This window comes from Sorex fumeus, unplaced genomic scaffold, assembly GCF_029834395.1.
Source record: "Sorex fumeus unplaced genomic scaffold, SorFum_2.1 ptg000047l, whole genome shotgun sequence".
Classification (NCBI taxonomy): Eukaryota; Metazoa; Chordata; class Mammalia; order Eulipotyphla; family Soricidae; genus Sorex; species Sorex fumeus.
In genome coordinates this window covers 41,401,786-41,420,823 of record NW_026606104.1, presented here as the reverse complement: position 1 = coordinate 41,420,823, position 19,038 = coordinate 41,401,786, and the positions used below count along the sequence as shown (strand labels likewise).

The following is a 19,038-nucleotide window of genomic DNA, read 5'->3' as shown; positions in this document are numbered from 1 at the left end:
TGGCTAGACATTCCTGTGGGACCAGGAATCCAAATTCTTGGGTACAAACAGAAACTTACTTTCCTTGGGGATTTTTTCCTCTCTCTCTCTCTCTCTCTCTCTCTCTCTCTCGCTCTCTCTCACACACACACACACACACACACACACACTCGAGTTCTTTCCTTGTTTCTTTTTCGTAGCAGTAGGGGGAAAAGAGACAAAACAACAACAAAAACCAAACAAAAAGCAACACTCCCCCCACCCACCCCCCTTGAATTTTCAAAAGTAGCTAGGAAAAAATAAAACAGCCAACCAACTCCATCCCAACCCAACCCCGGGAAGGGCTGACTTCTCGCCTTCCTCAGAGCGGGGCATGGCATCAAACAGCATCTTCGATTCCTTCCCGACCTACTCGCCAACCTTCATCCGCGGTGAGTAACCACTGCCCTGGGCCCTGGGCTGGCGCTTTCGGGTGGGGAGCTGCAGCCAGGCCCCGGGCAGATAGCGGGCGGCGTCTCTCCACCGGCTTCTTCCAGTGCACGACCCACTCCCTCAACCTCGGGCTGGGAAAGCAGACGTGGGCAGGGCACCCATGGCTCCGTGGTCTCCTGCACTGGAACATCTTGGTGGGGTTTCCATTCGGGTGGGGGCAGTGGGTACCACAAGACCTCAAGAGCTCCGAGCCAAGCCTCCCCCGGAGGGTCTTGGGATAGAGAGGACACGGGGTTGTCCCTGGACCCAGGGCTCCCTGCCTCGCTTACGGGGCTTCTGTGCCTGGAGGTCCGACCCCCAAGCCCACCGGAGACTGTGGCCCCTCCTGCTAGGGCAGGCAGACCCTGACTCCCCAGAGTCAGGCCCGTGCCATGGAGCAAGAGGTGGGGCCAAAGCTTCCTCTCAGAGTCTGGAGGTCCTCCCGAGGATCTGCTACCCTGTTTTCCAAGGGGTTTCCTGGGCTGGGGGAAGCAGAAGCAGGCAAGGCAGCTCCGGGCTTTTGGAGAGAGCCTGTGCAGCCCTGAGTTGCTTTAAGCAGGAATCGAGTGGGGAGCTGATCCAGGAAAGGCTTGGGGTCTCAGAAGAAGGAATTTCTGGGTGACTTGTACCTCTGTCTGTGGCCTACCCAGCCCTGGAGGTCTAGGTCATGTCCCTCAAGAAGCATTTGAGACCCCTAATTTGATACCTCTGGTAGATCCTGAAAACCAGGGGAGAATTTCCCTGCCTCTATCTGGCTCTCAGAGCTGACATTCCTTAGCTTGGACACCCCTCTACTGCCTTCCTGATCCCCAGCCTCACGGGAGCCCAGGCGGGGCTCTGGTACTTGAGACTGGGGGTCAAGAATCTCGGAGCATGAGGCCCCTGCTCAGTGTCCACCTTGCCGCGAGTTCTTAGACAAGTTACTTAACCTCTCTGTGCACCAGATGAGGTCCCCAAGATCCCTCTGAGGTTGGGACTGAGCCTGTGTATGGAGACAGAACCTCTGGGTGGTACACAAGGAGCCCTTCTCCCCCAGAATAGTGGGGCCGAGTAGCATCTGGGACTCCGGGGTTTGAAGGGCTGCTGCTCCTTTTCCTTAGTTGAGCTGATCAGCTGAAATGCAGAAGTTGTTCTGGGGCTCTGTCTGCCCATGTGTCCATCTGCCTGTCCCTTGTGGCTGACACAGTGATTCAGAACCAGTCCCAGGCGGCTGCTCCGAGTGCCTTTGAGGGCTGCCTAGTCCAGAGGTTTCTGCACATTGTTGTCTGAGAATGGGGCAGTTCTTAACCCCCTGCTGCGGGTTGTAGGGCTACAAGATGGGGGCTGGGTGCGCAGGTTTGCTGCTGCATCCACCAAACTTGCTATGGCTGGTGACAAACTTCAGCCCAAGTTGGGGAGTCACGGGCCGTGGGTCCCCTCCTTCAAGCTGCTCCTATTATAACGCTATTCCCTTTGTAGTCCTCGGAGCTAATTAAAGGCAGCGCTGTGGCAAGAAAATAAGAGTTTATAAAGACCATTTGCTGGCTCTTTGTAATCTGTATTTTTTCCTCCGTGACCATAATGGAGAAATGTAGGTTTAAAGGAAGGGAACTTCGGGAGGCCAGGGCAAGCTCACTTCAGATGGGATCCAGGGGCCATGGTGCCCAGGAAAGGGCTGATGGCGACAAGAGGGGTGGGGAGAGGAGCTAGTGTAGGGTCCTGTGTGCACCTACAGACAGGAGGCTGCAGCAGATGGGGTTGATCCCTTGGAGGGGGGAGGCAGGATTGTAGATGAGCCCAGGAAAACCTGAGTCTGGAGAGTGCCTCTGGGACTGGGTTCTGAAGCTGTACCCGCCTTTCCACGGAAACACCCTGGCGGCACTCTTCATTCTCACTTTCTCCCCGTTCTTATTCCTGTGTTCAACTTACAACATGCAGATTTGTGGGGTTCTGTCTCCTGAGTTCTGTCCCAGAGGTTCACAGGCCTGCAGCTGCTGGTTCTGGCCCCAGCGAGATCTGACTTCTGGGTCCTGCAGTACCAAGCTCGACACTGCCCCATGAAGGGTCCTTAACCTGTTCTGGGCTACAGACCTTTCTAGACTCTCAAGAAGCCTCGGCACTGATTCTCAGTCACATTTTTAAATGCATAAAGCAAAATCCCGAAGGCTGAGCTGGTGAGAGAACTCAATAGGCTGAAGCTCAGGCTTTGCCTGCTGGAGTCCTAGGTTCCATCCCCATTACCGTGTAGTCCCCAGAGCACCAAGATGGAAGTAGTTCTGGAATATTGTTGGCTTTAAAAAAAACCTAATAATAGGGACTGGAGAGATAGTACGGTGGGTAGGGCGCTTGCCTTGCATGTGGCTGGCCCAGGTTTGATCATAGGGTTCCCTGAGTCCCACCAGGAGTGCTTCCTGAGTGCAGAGTCAGGAGTGAGCCCTAAGCTCTGCTGGATGTGGCCCAAAAACAAACAAACAAACAAATGCTATAATAATCATATAATAAATTCAGATATTTGCTAAATCTACTTTGGAAGCCAAATATAGTTACCAATCTAATTAAAAAAACAAAATAATTCCATGGTCAGGGTGGGGAAATGGAGCACATGCTGGAGCATAGCGCTGGAGTGTATGCTTCGCACGCAGGAGTGTCAGGTTCAATCCCCAACCCTTCATAGTCCCTCTACGACTGCCGGTAGCTCGTACAGAGTCGGGAGCAGCCCATGAACGCCTCCAGATGTGTCCCCGCAAAAGCCAACAAAAAAACAGTAAAGACACTCAAGTTGTTGATGAGCAAACTTGCTCAGGGAGTCCAGCAAGGGCCTGGAAGCCACAGCATGCAAAGTTTTCAGGAGCCCAGACCCCAGCATATCTGTCGTTTCTGTGGGTGATAGGATCACCGTGGGAAAGAGACCACATTTCACTTCAATGCAGGGAGAGCTGTCATATGCTGCGCACTCGTTCACGGCCCCCCCAAACTCTCCGTACACAGAAGCCCCTATCCCTGAGCAGGCTGGGAGGGAGGCAGCGCGTCTCCAGACATTGCCCCCAGAGCCTTGAAATGTGGGTGCCTTGACTGCAGGATTCTGTGTGTACCCTGAAGGAAGGAGGTTTGGGGAGAGTGTGGCAAGACTGCTCCTCCTGCCTGGCAGGAGCAGGGGACAAGAGTGAGGGACTCCGAGGGGAGCAAGCGCAGGTTCCACTGAGCAGGACCGTGTGCTGAGTTGTGGGCGCACCTTCTCCCCTTCTCCCCAGAAGAACAAGGGCAGTAATTCCTCTCTCAGATTAACAGAGGAGCTGGCTCTCAGTACTGTGACTCAGACTTTGTGTAGGCCATCTTCTCTTAGGGCCTCAGTTTCCTCATCGGATACACTCCGGCAATGAGCCCCAGGACACATTCATAGCTCCATTGAAGGTCAACACCTCTATCCCAAATCTGCCCCTCCCCCCAGGGCCTCTCTGCGCCTCCCAGGGAAGGTGTGTCCCCCCAGCAGCTCCTTAAATTGCACTCTTACGGGACACAGAGGGAGGAGAGCAAAGGAAAGGGGTATACACTGTCTTCTGCTAAAGATTGAGGGAATCCTGGAGAGGCCATGGGCAGCCTCACTTAGTAATTCCACATGAGCTTGTCCAGGAGCCGACTGAGGGCTGAGATTTAGTTGTGGATGCTACCATCAGTCCCCGGGTTCAAGGTTTAACTCTCTTTTACTCTGCAGCCTTGGGTAGGTCACTTGAGCTCTTTGTGCCTCTGTTTACCCACAGTGTGGGGGGGGGGGTAAAAACACCAACCTAGTAGGTCTCTGGAAAGGATGAAACGAGCAGGTATCTGCTGCAGCCTAAGTGCTCAGTTGATGTTTTCCTTCTGTTGATTATTTCTGATGAACTTGGCCTGGGTGGTGCTCTCTGCCCTCAGGCTGCTGATGGTCTGGTGTAGAAAGAGATGGGAAGCAAACTTTGCACTGGGTGAACCAAAGATTGTGGAGGAATCGCAGCAGGGCTGGGAGAGCCGAGGGCTGTTAAAATTCATTTCCCTGGAGAAGGGACATGTCAGATGGGATTGGCAAAATGAGGGGTTGACCAAGGGTTGGAAGGAACGGCCGAGCCAGGGTGTGAAGGCAAGGGAGAGTGGGAGGATTCAAGGAGCCCTTCTGTCTGATAGGAAGGCACAGGGCAGAGGGAAAGCATGAGGTGACCAAGAGGGACCGGGGTCCATCTGGCCCAGGCTTGACTGTGGTCAAGACTGGCTTAACAGCGATTGGGTACAGGCAGCAGCTCCACCCCTGCAGGCGCCTGGGAGAAACAGAAAATGGCCTTTCGGATGAACAAAATGGCCCTGGGCAGGTCCAGCCAAGATGGTCTGACTCAGCAGCGTGGACAGGAGGGAGCTGCCCAGACTGGAGAGGTCAGTCACTGGGTCCTTTCCCTGGCTCCAGGCAGCAACAGTAACCGGGGATTCTGCCAGTGTGAGCTCTGAGTTTCTCATTCCAGTTCTCCAGGACAGTTGGTCACCCTGAGCCGGGCACCCACAGTGCCCCCCCCCGCCCCGTTCCGCCCTCCCTGGCCATGAGCAGCCTGACGGCCAGCATCCGCACCCGCCATGGTGCTTCCCTGGCGCCACGTCTGCCAGGCCTCCACAGACCACCCTGCCTGTCCAAAGCACCCCCCCGCAACAACTGGAAGGATATTCCTGGGAGCCCCCCACCAGCCACAGGGTCTGGGAGGGCGTGAACTGGCCCCACACAGTGGAACTGTGTGTCCAGGCCTCGCCCGCACCCACACCGGCCCCCAGCGGCCCCCTGTCACATAGAAGGCCCATTGACACAGCCGCCGCCTTCACAAGGCCGCATCAAAGCAGACCTGAGGGGTGGGGGAATGTACGGAGGGAGGCAGGCCAGGAGACGATGCTCCCGGCATCCCGCCCGCAGCCCAGCCTGCGGATGGCTCCAGGAGGCAGGGAGAAAGCAGCGGCCCCGGACCCCAGCCCCACTGGTCAGAGGGCCAGACTGAGGTCCGGGAGCCAGACTTAGGCAGGGAATCTCCTACTCGAATCTCTGCAAATAGGGCATCTCATCTCGAGCTATCTGATTCAAACCCTTCCCCCAGAATGTGCCCCACAGGGAGTTGGGGACTCAGGAAGACTGCAAGTCCAGAGTTTACCTTAGCCAGGAGGTCTTCCTGGCCCCGTGACTACCACAGCACCCTGACCTCAGAGCTGTGGGTGCCAGGGCCAGCCTCAGGCTACTCATATCCCTCCTGCAAGGACCCTTCCTTGGGGAAGTCAGGCCCGGGGCAGGGAGAGGCATCTAGCTTCCATGAATTTGGAGCCAGGGTCCTCCATCCTGGGTCTTGAAATTAGCACCTCCTGAAGGACTCCTAAACACAGGGTAAGGGTCTGGGAACCATGAGGGGGCTGGGCATGTGAGAAGGTCAAACCTCAAGGAGTGGACAGAGCAAGGAAGAGGGAGCTGATTCAGAAGGTGGGAGCTGGTGGGCAGAACGTCACCTGCTCTTTTCATAGATAGGGTCCAAAGAGGGAGTGACAGTACAGTGGGTAAGGCACTTGCCTTATACACAATCCAGATTCAGTCCCCAACACCCCATATGGTTCCCTGAGTCCTCCCAGAAGTGATCCCTAAGCTCAAAGACAAGAGTAACTCCTGAGCACAGCCAGGTATGGGCAAGTATAACTGAAACCCAAGCACAAAAATTTGTAAGTCTACAACTGTACCTCATGGTGTTTCACTAATAATAAAAAAAAAAAAACGAAAGAAAGAGATTCTCACGTCAAGTTAAATTCAATAGCAGGAGCACCAAGTCATCTACATAGTTTGGAAGACACGCAGGCTAGGCTGGGTGAGTCAATGGGTGAATCCACCCACCTATTTCCATCTCCAGGTGCTCCTCTGAAAGAGGCTTCTAAGAGCAGAGACCTCAAAAGGCCTTCAGAGAGAGAATATGACCCCACTCAGGGGCCTAGTTTGCAGTTGGCTTCTTTGGACTCCCCCCACGGCATCCCCAGCTGTACCCCCAAGCACGGGGAAAGCTGTAGAGTGACTACCACAGCCCTTGTCAATAGTCCCTGGGGAATGGAGAAGAGGGTGCTCTATTGAGAGGAGGCAGCCTTAAAGGCAGTTCTAAGTCTGGACTGGAGCCCTTGGAATCAGGTGCTTTACCTCTCTGAACTCAGTTTTCTCCTCTGTAAAAGTAGGAAGAAAACACAGAGGTCCCTCAATATGTTCTGGGTAGATTGAAGGAAACAGATCTGGGCAAAGTCCAGCTCTCCTAGATGCTAGACATTGTTACTGGTTTCTAGCTTCCTCTGCTGCCAAAGATTCTGTGGCTGAGCAGCCCCTCTCTCCTCTCAAGGGCCTGCTGACAGATTGTCCCTCTGGGGGGTCTTCTCAGGCTCTTTGTCTTCCAGGCTTCAGGCATGCTGGCAATGGCCCCCCATCCCCTGGGAGGTGTACATGTTGGACAGAGGGGGCGGGCTCAAGCACAGTTCTTGCCAAAGGGTGGAGGAAAGCAGGAAGGAGCAGGTGGCGGGTGAATGAATGGGCTGGTAGCTGGCCCTTCCAGTCCCAGCATCCCCCGTTCACTTCCCCCTTTGTTGTCTGGCTTTTTCTTTGAAATGCTCTTTGGTGAGAGCCGGGGTGCTCACATCCAGTCGGCATGGCAGCACAACGGTTTAGGTTCCTCTTTGGGGTTTTCTTTTGCGTCTGGGAAAAGTGTTTCTGGCAAAAGGTTCAGACTTAGTGTGGTGTGGGCGGAAAGGGCAGACACCCATAACTCATGATTCGCAGGGGTGACCAAAGTCAGCCCCCTTCCAAACACCCGAGTTGTATGTCCTGGCGACTTGAACCCCATCCTCAGCGAGTAGACTCTCCAAGGTGAAGTCTTGCCCACTGAGCCTGGTTTTAAACACAAGTTCCTTGTGGTCTTGCACACCTGAGTGTGGGGGTCTGCCCAGGGGCTGAGAGCAAGCAGCAGTGTTAAGGGAAAGGAAAATTCTGGGCACTGATGGAAAAGAAGGAAAAGTGGGGGGCTGGGGGGGAAGGTTATGCTCCTGCTCAAACTCTACTTTCCTGCCTACCCAGCTGAGGACCTTCACCCCACTGTCCGAACACGTGCCCCCACCCTGTGTATTTCTCTTTCAACCTCCCTCTCTGGGAGGTCCAAGTTCTAAGCCCCATGAAGGGATTAGGTGCTTCAGGCTGGAGTAGGGGGCTTCTGCAACAGCTCCAAGCACCCCACCCCAATCCTAGGAAGACAATCAGGCCTAGGAGAGCCGGAATCAAAGAAGGGGTCATTAGGACGCTCAAAGGGAGAGTCTGGGTCTCTCCCTCCAGCCAATATGCCCTGCCCAGAGGTAAAGAAGTCACCTCTGGGAACAAGGCAAGTTTATGAAAAATACTGAAACACAGAAGCTTGTGCTACATGGTACTATCATGGCAGGAGTCGATCTTTCCATTCCTCTGGGGAATGTGTGTTTTCCAGACTTTTAGCTCAGATCAGGTCTTAATTTAAGAGGAAAACTGTTTTCTTCCAAAGGAAGAGGAATAGGCATCCCTGGTGTCTCAGGACAAGCTGGGCCTCCTCTGCCAAGAGCAGCTTCTGCCCAGGCAAAACCCCCACTGGCCTTCCTTCCCCTCTCTTCCTTTCCCCAAGTTGGCGTGTCTGTCATTATCTTTCTGCGCTCTGGGCGGCAGAGCTAAGCTGGCCCTGCGCTCAGAGCCATGTATGTAGGCCACAGGCGCTTAGGGTATGCATGTGGCCAGCAGCTGGGCAGTACAGCAGAGCAGAGTCCCTGGAAAGGGCTGGTTCCCTGGCCTAGAACCGTGATGTCCGCAGATCATCACTGCGACCACAACGGACCTTTATTGAGCATCTACTTATACCAAACACTATTCTAGACTCCGGGGGTCCGTCCAGGTGGGAATAATAGACAGAGGTGTCTGCACTCCCCACACACCACACCACACACACACACACACACACACACTCACACCAACTAGCATTCTGATTTTTTTATAAAGTAGTTCACAATATTTGATTACATTTAATATTCTGCCACTAATCCCACCACCATTACACATTCCCATCACCATATTTTGGATGTTTCCATCCCGAACCCCAATCCCTGCCCCAAAGCAGAACCCAAATAATATACGTATTGTTTATTATAAAAAAAAATCACTGAAAATACTACAAAAAACTATCCTCAGAGGAAAGTGTGAAGATTGTTGTATTTTACCCAGGGGCCATTAAGCCCTTCCATAAGAAATCACTAACATGTTGTTAAAGGTTGAGCCTTGTGTGCTTTATATATATGTATATATTATATAATATATTATATATAATGTTACATATTATATATATGAAAAATATCACTGTTACTGTCCTCCCATTGTTCATCGATTTGCTTGAGCGAGCCCAGTAACACTGTGAGACTTGTTACTGTGTTTGGCATATCAAATACGTCACAGGTAGCTTGCCAGGCTTTGCCGTGAAGGTGAGATACTCTCAGTAGCTTGGCGGGCTCTCCGAGAGGAGCAGAGGAATCGAACTCAGGTCAGCCAGGTTGGCCACGTGCAAGGCAAATGCCCTACCTGCTGTGCTATCGCTCCAGCCCCTGAAAAAATATATTATATATATGAAAAAATATTTCCCTCTAAGATTGGTTGCCTCCTATTTTGAACCCCATCAAATGTGGTGCAGTACTCATGGAGTATGGGTAGGGTGTGTATTATGAAGTGTTGCATGGCTGCGAATGTGGCCGCGCGGTTCACAAATAGGTTCACTCGTGGGTGAGGCTCAACCTGAGCAGTGGAGAGTGGCCGTGAGCATGACAGTGGTTGAGTTCTGGAGGTTTTTGGCTGCCAGGGCTGGGCCCCTTGGGGTGGGGAGGGGTCTCACCTGCCCCCCTTCAGAGAACCCCAAGAGAAACAGCCTGGCACAGGGTCCGGCGACATGATTATGGCAAGTGTCATGTTATGCTCCCTTCCAGGAGAGAAGGACCTGCGATCTGAACGGTAGCCAATGACGAGTTTATCTGGTGCCAACCAGAGGTGGCTTACGGACATGACTGCTGAGTTGCTGGAGACAGGGGGATACAGGCAAAGGATCTCCGTTCGTGGTCCCATAGAACCCAGAGTTCTCAGTCACAAAGTCCCACCTGGGTTTTCTGAGGGTTCACTCGTGGGTGAGACTCGGTCCGTGTGTGTGGAAAACGGCCGTGAGCATGGCCGCAGTTGCCAACTCTCATTCTGGGTACATGGTGGCCTCAGGGAAATGCTCCAGTGAGAGGGGCCATCACCTGGCTTCTGTTCTTCCTTTTGGTGGAGAAAGTTAGCCTCCGGCACTTCAAAAATACTCATGCCATCATCCCACACATGCTCCCTGCAGCTCTGTGTGCCCCACTGCAAGGGTGAGTAAACAAAAGGATTCAGAGGGATGGTGCAATCCACTAAAAGTAAATTTAAGAGGAATAAGGCAATGAGTGGGGATACAAGAGGCACATTTGTTGGAGACGTACTGGGTGCCGGGCACTCTCTTTGTCTCTTGGCAAGCACATCTCACCTCACTTAACCTCCACAATCCACAGAGCATCCAGGATCATTATTATCCCCTTTTTACAGATAGGGAAAACTGAGGCTGGGCCAAGGAGAGTCACTCACCAAGATTGCAACTAGTAACTGGCAAAGCCCAATTCATATCAGGAACAAAGTCAACCCAATAAAACTCCCTTCTACCAGGCAAACAAGAGAAGCTTTCTGTAGGACTCAGACTCACCATGTCCGTAGAGCCCTCCCTGATTTCTCTGGTCAAGGTTCCTCTAGGCAACCAAAGCACCTTTAGCTTCTTGCCCTGGCTTGTGCAGGCTTTCATTCATTGTCAAATCTGAGATGCTAGATCTGGGAAAGAAAGTTGTATCAGTGGTTCTGGCAGAATTAACAGGCAAAGGTAGAGGAGTTTGTTTGGTTGGGCATGGGGTCCTGTGGAGAGGTGGGTGAAGTAGATGCTGGCAAGTTGGTGAGCCAGGACTGGAGGTTGGACACGACCTTCCTGGCAGAGAGGACAGAAGAGGAGCTGGGCACGATGTGGAACGGTGCCTCCTGGGATGCAGCAGCCACTCTGAAATAGGCCAGTGAGGACGTGCGCTTTGAGCGTGCGGATGTGTGTGAATAGAGACCACAGGACCGTTCGCGCCCGTTCACAAGCCCTATTTTTATCACTCTCTAGACAATATGCACACAGTGCAGCACACTGCTCTCTGCACGTAGGTACCCATGGCGCATCATGACTGTGTCCAGACGAGGTCTGGAGAATAGACAGGGAGAAGGAAATCTGTCCTGCAGAGAATCCCAGCCCTGGTGCTGGAGGCGCAATTTGCAGGGCACCGTGAAACGGAAAAGACAAGTCCCCACGTCTGATCGTTAAGGATTTCAGGAGGGCAACCACAGAGCACTCAGCCAAGCAGGGGGCGCTTCTTAGCAAGGGACTCCAGCGGACCAGGAGGCTTGTGTGGCCTGAAGCCAGCCCTTCCCAGAACAGTCCTCAGTGGGAGGTACCCTGGGCTTGAACATAAACCTGTCTGCCTTTCCTTCTTTGCACTTCATTCCCTTGACCTGTGCAGGCTTTCATTCACTGTGAACCTACAAGTTGAAAAAGAAGAAATTAAACAGTAGGAAAGATAAGACCTTTAAGATTTTAGGACCAGGATCCAGGTAGGGCACTTGCTTTACGTATGGCTAACCCCGGTTTGACCCCCAGTACCCCACATGGTCCCCTGAGCACTATCAGGATTGATCCCTGGTTGCAGAAGCTTCAACAGCTGGATGTGGTCCTCTAATCAAAAAATAAATAAATGAAAACTTAAAAAAAAAACCCTATCTCAACACCCAGAGAAAACCGCTATCATTTGGTGTATTTCCTTCCAGACTATTGTCTCCACAACTGGGTTTTGCCTCTCAAGAGTGTCATCCCTCCATGGGTGAGAGCTATGACTCAGCCAGGAACCTCACTTGTCAAGAATATTAATAATCATTATGCACAGAAGTCAGGATACACTTAGAAAGAGTTTTAGAGCAATGCTATCCAATAGAATTTTCTGGATGCAGCTGTGTGGTCTGTGCTCCATCCCCCGTGCTGCCCAATGTGGAAGACAGTAACTGTATGTAACTCTTAAAGACCCCGCAGATTCAGTCCTGTGTCACAGCCAGTACCACTAGGAACTGACTCTTTAATTGCATTTCAGTTTAACTTAAATGATGATTGCCTTGTTGGACCATGCAGTGTACGCCTGACTTATTAATCAGATTATCTCTGGGGGAAAGATTATAAAGTTTCTCACTTCCCAGCTCAAAATCTTTACAAAGTTTGCACACAACTAGCTTGAATTATTATTTTTTTTTTGTCATCAGAAGAAAGTGACCCAAGATTTCAAGTTTGTAAAATAACTTTAGATTTTTAAAAGCTTACCGCCAGGGCAGATTGATCCTGGCAGAATGAGATCTATTTTTATTTTTCCTATCAATGTGCAGGAGAAAGAATGTGGGCTTTAGAATCAGAAGCTGTGGGCTTGTCTCCCGGATCTGCCACTTACTGGCTGTGAGGCCACTTAACCTCCGTGAACCTCAATTTCCTCATCTGTGAGATGGGAGTATTGATGCTGCGGGTCTGCCCCAGCTGCTGTGGAGACTGAGTCAGACATGAGGTGAGAGCACAGGGGACCTGCTGAGCCCTGGGAGGAACCTACTACTGGAGACAGTTGCTATAGCAGTTCCTCTTTGCACACCCTCTCCACTCTGCCATTTCCTAGAAACCAGGAAATGAGGGTGCTCTCCCAATACGTGTTCAGCAGATGTGTCCAGGTGTCAGAAAGAAAGAAAAGGGGGTTCTGTGGCCAAACAAGGTCAGGAATTGTTGCACCAAGCAATATTTGCCTTTGGTTGCGGGACTTTTTCAGAGCCTTTGATAAAGTTGACAAGTATTGGCTTCTGGAAAAGGCTAGGGAGCTACGTAACCCACTTTGAGGAAAGCTGATCCAAGATCCTGTTGTTGAATTCCCCCATGGCCATTGGTGCCACCAGTCAGGGGAATGGTCTTCTCAAGGACTGAGGTTACTGTGTGAAACTTAAAGGGAAATATGTTAGATGTCCCCAACGTCAAGAACAAAGTACAAAATTTGTTGCTGTTATTGTTTGAGCAACACCTGGCAAAGCTCAAGGCTGACTCCTGGCTCTCTGCTCAGGGATCACTCCTGAGGCTCAGAGGACCATATGGAATACTGGGGATGGAATCTGGGTCAATTACGTGCCAAGCATATGCCCTGCCTGCTGTACAATTACTCTGGTCCCCAAAGTACAAAATTTTAAATGGCAATGACAGGATAGTCATTGTGAGGAAAGAAGACATTCCTATGGCAACGCCGCTCTCAAGTAGTTATCATGTTAACAGGGAACACTGAACACAGCTCTAACCAGGCACCACGTGCTTTACATATCTTTGCTCATTTACACCTCTGCAAACTAAGGCTATTTTAAGCCCATTTTATAGTTGAGGAAACTGAAGCCCAGAGAGGTTAAACCACCAGCCAGAGGCCACCCAGCTGGGGTTCTAACACAGGCAGCCCACAGCCGCAGCCTGAGCTGCTTACCACAGCACCGTAGCCATGAGTTACTCATTTTCCAAGAATAGGGACCATCCCTGGGTCTTCATCCAGGGAAGAACAATAGGCACATACGGGGCTCTCGTGTCCCCTGAAAGGTCAAATGGACCTAGAAGAAGATATCAGGGGGAGGGGGGGCAAGGCCAATCAGAATTAGCTCTGTCACTTTCTTGCTGGTGAGTCATTACCTTCTCTGGACCTCAGTTTCCTCATCTGAGAAATGGTTCAGCGTCATTTGAGAACCAAGAGAAGGGAGGTTTATAAGACAGAGCGCCTCAGAAGGCACTTGGTGTGAAGTGACCCAACCCCTCACTGGGTGACACACACACAGATATGCCCCTGCCCTCTTCATGGATCCCCAGGTTTGCCCATCATCAGGACCCCGAGGAACAGGAAGGTGGGAAATAAAGCTCAGCTCAGAGAGCACCCCAAGAAGTCAGACCCTCATAGCTGGCCCATGTCCACACACGCACAAGTAAAAGGCATCCTGCTCATTTGGGTACTCTTCTCATAAGTGCTCTTCAAGCAGTTGTTGGGGTTGGGGTGGGGGGGTAGAGGAAAATCTCCCTCTGGGCTCTTCTCTCTAGGCCCCTCACTATCCCAAGTCTCCCTGGTTCTACTGAACCCAGCAGCGTGCCCCAGGCCTACCGCCCCGGAATTCCCCTCTGGGGTTCCCTCCAGGGTGACACATGCACAGATATGCCCCTGCCCTGTTCATGGATCCCCAGGTTTGCCCAGGGGGCATCCCTTTCCCCTGAGTCACCTCAGAGACTGGCCAGGATTGGCTGTAGCCCTTTGTGTATATCACGATCAATCCCACAGTCACGCAAAGTCAGGGCTTTCGTCCCTGTTCTGAAAAGGAGAAGGGTGAGGCCACTGGCCTGAGCTCACGCAGTGTATATGTGGTTTAGCTGGGATTTGAGTCAGATTCTCTTCAGCACTAGCACAAAGTACCCTGTGGGCACAACCCACGCACAAAAGGCAGCTGTTGTTTGAATGTGTCTCCCCCTGCCTCATGCCCCCTGTACCCTTGCACAGAGATTTGTTGCTAGCATGAAGGGGTTAGCTAGATTCTGTCTGGGCTGAGTCCCTCACTTAGACAGGACCAGCTACAGGAAACATAAGCCATGGACTCTGGTCTCTGAGCCAGCGCTGGGGATGGAGGAACCAGAAAGAACTCGATCTGAAATTCTTTGGGCTGGTTCTTCATCCATGAGGCAAGGAGAACCAGGTGTTGGGGGCAGAAGCAGGGGTGCTGAAGGGTGGCAGGGGACAAGTTTATGGATACACACACCAAGCTTTAGAGCAGAGACCAGATGTCTGTGAGGATTTACACTTGCCCCACAGTCTCTCCGTATCTGAGGAAGTTCTGCACTAATGCCAGTATAAAGGCTGCAGAAGGAGGGAACAGGCCTTTCTCATGCTCTTTGAATAGGGTCCCCATATTTTCATGTTGTACTGAGCACCACAAGTAGGTAACTGGACCCATTTGAGAACTAGAGACAAGCGTTGTTCGAAAGATAGGGTGCAGGTAGGGGAAACCCAGACCAGGCCTATCCAGATGCTTCTTCCCTAGTGACAGAAGCTAGCCCAGCTCCTGGGCCCCTGGGAGAGACCTGGGGTCAGCCGGAAGAGGACTTGGATCGTAGAAGGTTCCCATACCACCCATAACAGCAACAGCCAAAGTCAAAAATACCACCCAGAACTGCTGAGGGAAAGGCACTCAGGCTCAGAAGAGAAGTGGGCTTTCAGCCCTGAACCCTGACCCCTGACCCTAACAGGCCAGGCCACAAGACCAACCTCCAGCTCTAGCCTCAGCCCCTGACCCTGGGTTTGACCCAGGGCTTGGCCCAGAGTGGTAGGCCTACTCCTGTGGCCTCTCCTGCCCATGTGAACAGATGGCTCGCAGAGATCCTGCTGGGTTTCTGCCCACACCATACCCAGCACAGTGTTTACAGAAGCCGTGCTAAGTGGGAGAACGGGGATTACATCTCAGGGACTGAACTGTGTCAGGGCTGGGCTCTGTGACCGTCGGGGGCTCAGACTGGAGCCTTGTCTAGCTTCCTGGTCAAGGCCTGAATACTGATCCAGACTGTGTTGAGGGGGTGGTCCTGAGCCACACTGCAGGAATGAGTAAGCAGACAGCAGGGCACAGAGTTGGACTCTGGGAACTGTGTGCTCTGAAATCAGCCAGGCCTGGTCTCAAACCTCGGCTCCTCATTTACTTGGCTATGGAGGTAGGTAACCTCGAGTTAAGAGAACAGAGACTTGGCTAAGGCAGTATGGAAGGGCTTAGCATTGCTTGTGCCACGGGAAATGCTCAATGTGTAAGGAGAAATAGACGTACACCAAAGACCTGCTGAACCCACTGAGCTGCTCACAGCATTTACCCTGCTCTGAGAGTTCAAGCTTCTGCATGTTTTAAGTGTTTGTATTTTGCTTTCCTTTATTTATCCCCACTTTGGGGGTCAAACCCTTTAGTACTGGGGAGTCTACTCCTGGCTCTGTGCTCCAGAGTTGTACCCAGATATGCTCAGGAACCAGTGGGTGCCATGAATCAAACCCAGGCCTCCCGTAAGCAAAGCAAAGCAGGCGAACACGCCCTTCAAACCATCTCCCTGGCCTTTGTGTTTTTCAATTGTTTTTATTTGTACTGCTGTGGCAGTGTGTGTGTGTGTGTATGTGTGTGTGTGCAAGTGTGCATGATTTGATCAGTGTTATTGACTCACACTATTGTTTTAAATAGACAATAAATAAAAGGAGACAAGTCCTGAGCTCCTCCCCTCCAGCATTCACAGAGGCCCTAGTGCCCAGAGGCTATGACACACAGATCATGCCCCATGCCCTCCCCCATGTGCACCCCTGCATCTCATGAACACCTCCCCCATGAAGCCTGCCTTCAAGTCAGACCCCTCCCAACCCACACACACTCATACACACATTCGCACTCATGTATGTATTCATACACAAAGTTGAGCACATGTCAGAAGCTGTACACTCTGTCATCCACACCTGACTTTTCAGGAACCCTGTCTCTGGGGCCCAAGGGACATGACGGCGTGGTCTGAGGGAGGCCATAGGGGAAAACTGCTTAGCCCCAACTCAGGCCAGTCGCCACTCCTCTGGCAAGAAAATCCCTCCTCTGTCTCAGGATTCCCCAGACACATCACTGGCCCTTCTTCCTCCAGCCTGATGCTTCTGGAATGTTGAGGGAAACTGAGGCAGGGGGTGGGACATGCCCAGGTCACCCAGGCCTAGAAATCAGATTGTGACCTCTCCCAGGAGTAGCCCAAAGCACAGGGACCACCAGGAAGTGTCTGCTCAGGCCTTTCGGGTCTTTGCTTTCCTCATCATCAACAGGTCCTGTGGGAACCTTCCTGTGCCATCACTTCAACTGCTGGACCCTCTGGAGGGGCAGGGAACTCTAGGAATAGTTGGCACTGCTCCCTGGGGAGCAGGGATTAGGGGAGATACAAATAGAAATGGTTCCTCAAGCGCCCTGGGTTAACCCTTTGAACCCATTTCTGGCCTCTTCTTCCTGTGGGGTCAGTTAAAAAATAGTCTCCCATCTTCCCGAGCTGAGTGGGTGTGGAGGGAGGGGAGGGGCAGGGGGCAGGGCCACATGGGGCTGCCAGATCCCTGCAGGTGGCTGGCAAGGGGCTGAGACCTGTGACTCCAACGCCCAAGCACCCCACTGCTCAGTCTGGAGGAGGACTCCCAGCAGGTCCCCAGGACAGGCTCTCCTTTCTTGTGATGCAACCCTGTTCCACTGCTCTGCTCAAGCAGTCACACACTTGGGGACTGACCCTGTGTCCTTGCTCCCCCATTATGCAGATGGAGAAAGTGAGACACTTGCTATGAGGGCTCCAGGAGGAACTGGCCACTTGGCTTTCAGGACACAGGCCTTGTTTCCTGATCATGCTGGGACTGTGTACCCGCCATGGGCAGACAGCAGATAGGAGCAGTGTAGCACTGCCCTCCCGCTGTTCATCAATTTTTTTCACCAATAACGTCTCCATTGTGAAACTTGTTGTTACTGTTTTTGGCATATCGAATATGCCACAGGCTTGCCAGGCTCTGCAGTGCAGGCTAGATACTCAGTAGCTTGCCAGTCTCTCCAAGAGGGACAAAGAATCGAACCTGGGTCGGCCACGTGCAAGGCAAACACCCTATCTGCTGTGCTATCACTCCAGCCCAGCAGATAGGAGAAGGGACAGGAACTCTGCAACCTCAAATTTAAAAATCCTCAGTTCCTGGGGCACAGAGATGGAATCAACAGCTGACAGGGAACAGTCCCAGGAGGGTTGGTGAGTCCAGCCAGGTGCCCCTGCTATTTGATCTCGGTCAAGCACTGGTTCTCTAAGCCTTGGTGTTCTGGGTGATCCATTGAGATTGACTTTGCGGGCACCCAGAGAAGCATGTGGGGAGCTCCACCCAAGAATTACTACCAAGTAACCAGGCCACACAGGCCTGAGGTCACGGGCGCACTCGGATTGTGGTCCTCTCCGAGGCCATTTCGGTTGAAACTAAGTGTCTGAGATGGAAACCATGAGCCTCAGACTGTAATGGGGACAAATGACTGAGTAAATGAGGATTTGCAGCCCCGACAGAAGCTATGACGCCTTGCGTGTAGATGGAGCTTTTCTTCGAAGGAGGTCAAATGATTCCCCTGGTTTCCTGCCAAGCCCAGAGGCTGAGGCTGCCGCGAGGAGTGGGGCTGGAGAGCACCGGATAGAGGGGATTCAAAAGGGCAGCAGGGCCCACTGGGGCTCAGCAGCCCAGTTCCAGAACCCATCCTAGGGGAGGAATGCAGGGCACGGTTCAGATATCCACTAGAGCGTTCCCAGCAGTGTCGTCTTCGTAACAGAGATGCAGACAACCCCTGAAGGGCTGACCGCGAGGGAACACGATGGTGGTCTGGGGTTGGGGCAAAGAGGGTGTAGAGACTCCCAACTTCTCCCCGCACCATGCTTGAGCAGCAAAAACTCCATCCCTCGCACCCATCAGGATTCATGCAACAGTTATGCAGGGAGTTTCAAAAGCAGGTTCGGAAAACAGAGATTGCATGTTCCCATGTTGGGAAAGCAAAGAAAGCCAGGCAGGAGGGCCACTGAAATCCATACATACAGTCAGCATACCAGAAGGCTGAAGCCAAAATGCTAACAATTGTTCTGGGTGGCAGGATTATGGGTGGTTTTAATTTTCCTCTTCATAATTTTATTTTCCAATTTTTCTTTAATGAATGTGTATTATTTTTATAATCAGAAAAAAATGTGTTTTGTTTTAAGAAATGGTGTGGGGGGACTGGCGGTTAGGGACTGTTCCTCCCCTTTCCTAGACTCTAAAACTGAGGTCCAAAGACACTAAAACTTCACTCAACCGTTCGTTTATTCATTCACTTATGCATTCTCAAACACCTCTGGAAGCCCACTCTGATTGGGGCTCAGTTCTAAGTTCCCTGGGCAGACCTGAAAGTGACCCCTTTCTGTCCTCAGGGGATCATAGAGCACTCAGCAAGTCCTTAGTGCATTTGACAAAGGGCCCTGGAAGGAGTGGATATAAAGGAACTGAGTCCTCTAAAGGGGCAGAGAGTCTTACAAAGAGGGGGAATTAGGAGAGGGCTTTGTTGTATGAGCAACAAGTCTGCAATTATCAGGAAGGCAGCCTTCACAAAGTCACCAAGAGAAGATCTGTGGATGGAATATGCTGGGAGGGCGATTGTGCTGGGAGATTCTTCTAGAATGTTCTACGAGTCAGGTTCTTTGAAGCTTTGAACTGTGTGGCTCTGCCACAATGATTGTATGACTTTGAGCAACTTCTAAACCTCCTGGGCCTTAGTTTCCTGTTCTGGAAAATGGGCTAATGACCTCAATGAACTGAGTTATTAGCTATAATGTGGCTAGTGTACCCAGTGAATAATTGCATAGAGGAAGGGCTATGGAATGC

At 51.9% G+C, this 19,038-nt stretch overlaps 1 protein-coding gene across 1 annotated transcript in view; it reads left to right on the top strand.

Moving 5' to 3' along the window:
* Positions 1 to 352: 352 nt before the first annotated feature.
* The window catches only part of RUNX3 (RUNX family transcription factor 3), a 55,205-nt gene continuing 36,519 nt past the window's right edge, over positions 353 to 19,038 (top strand). The window contains exon 1 of the mRNA XM_056123599.1: positions 353 to 410. Within this exon, the coding sequence (XP_055979574.1) occupies positions 353 to 410 (58 nt within the window). The remainder of the gene's footprint in view (positions 411 to 19,038) is intronic.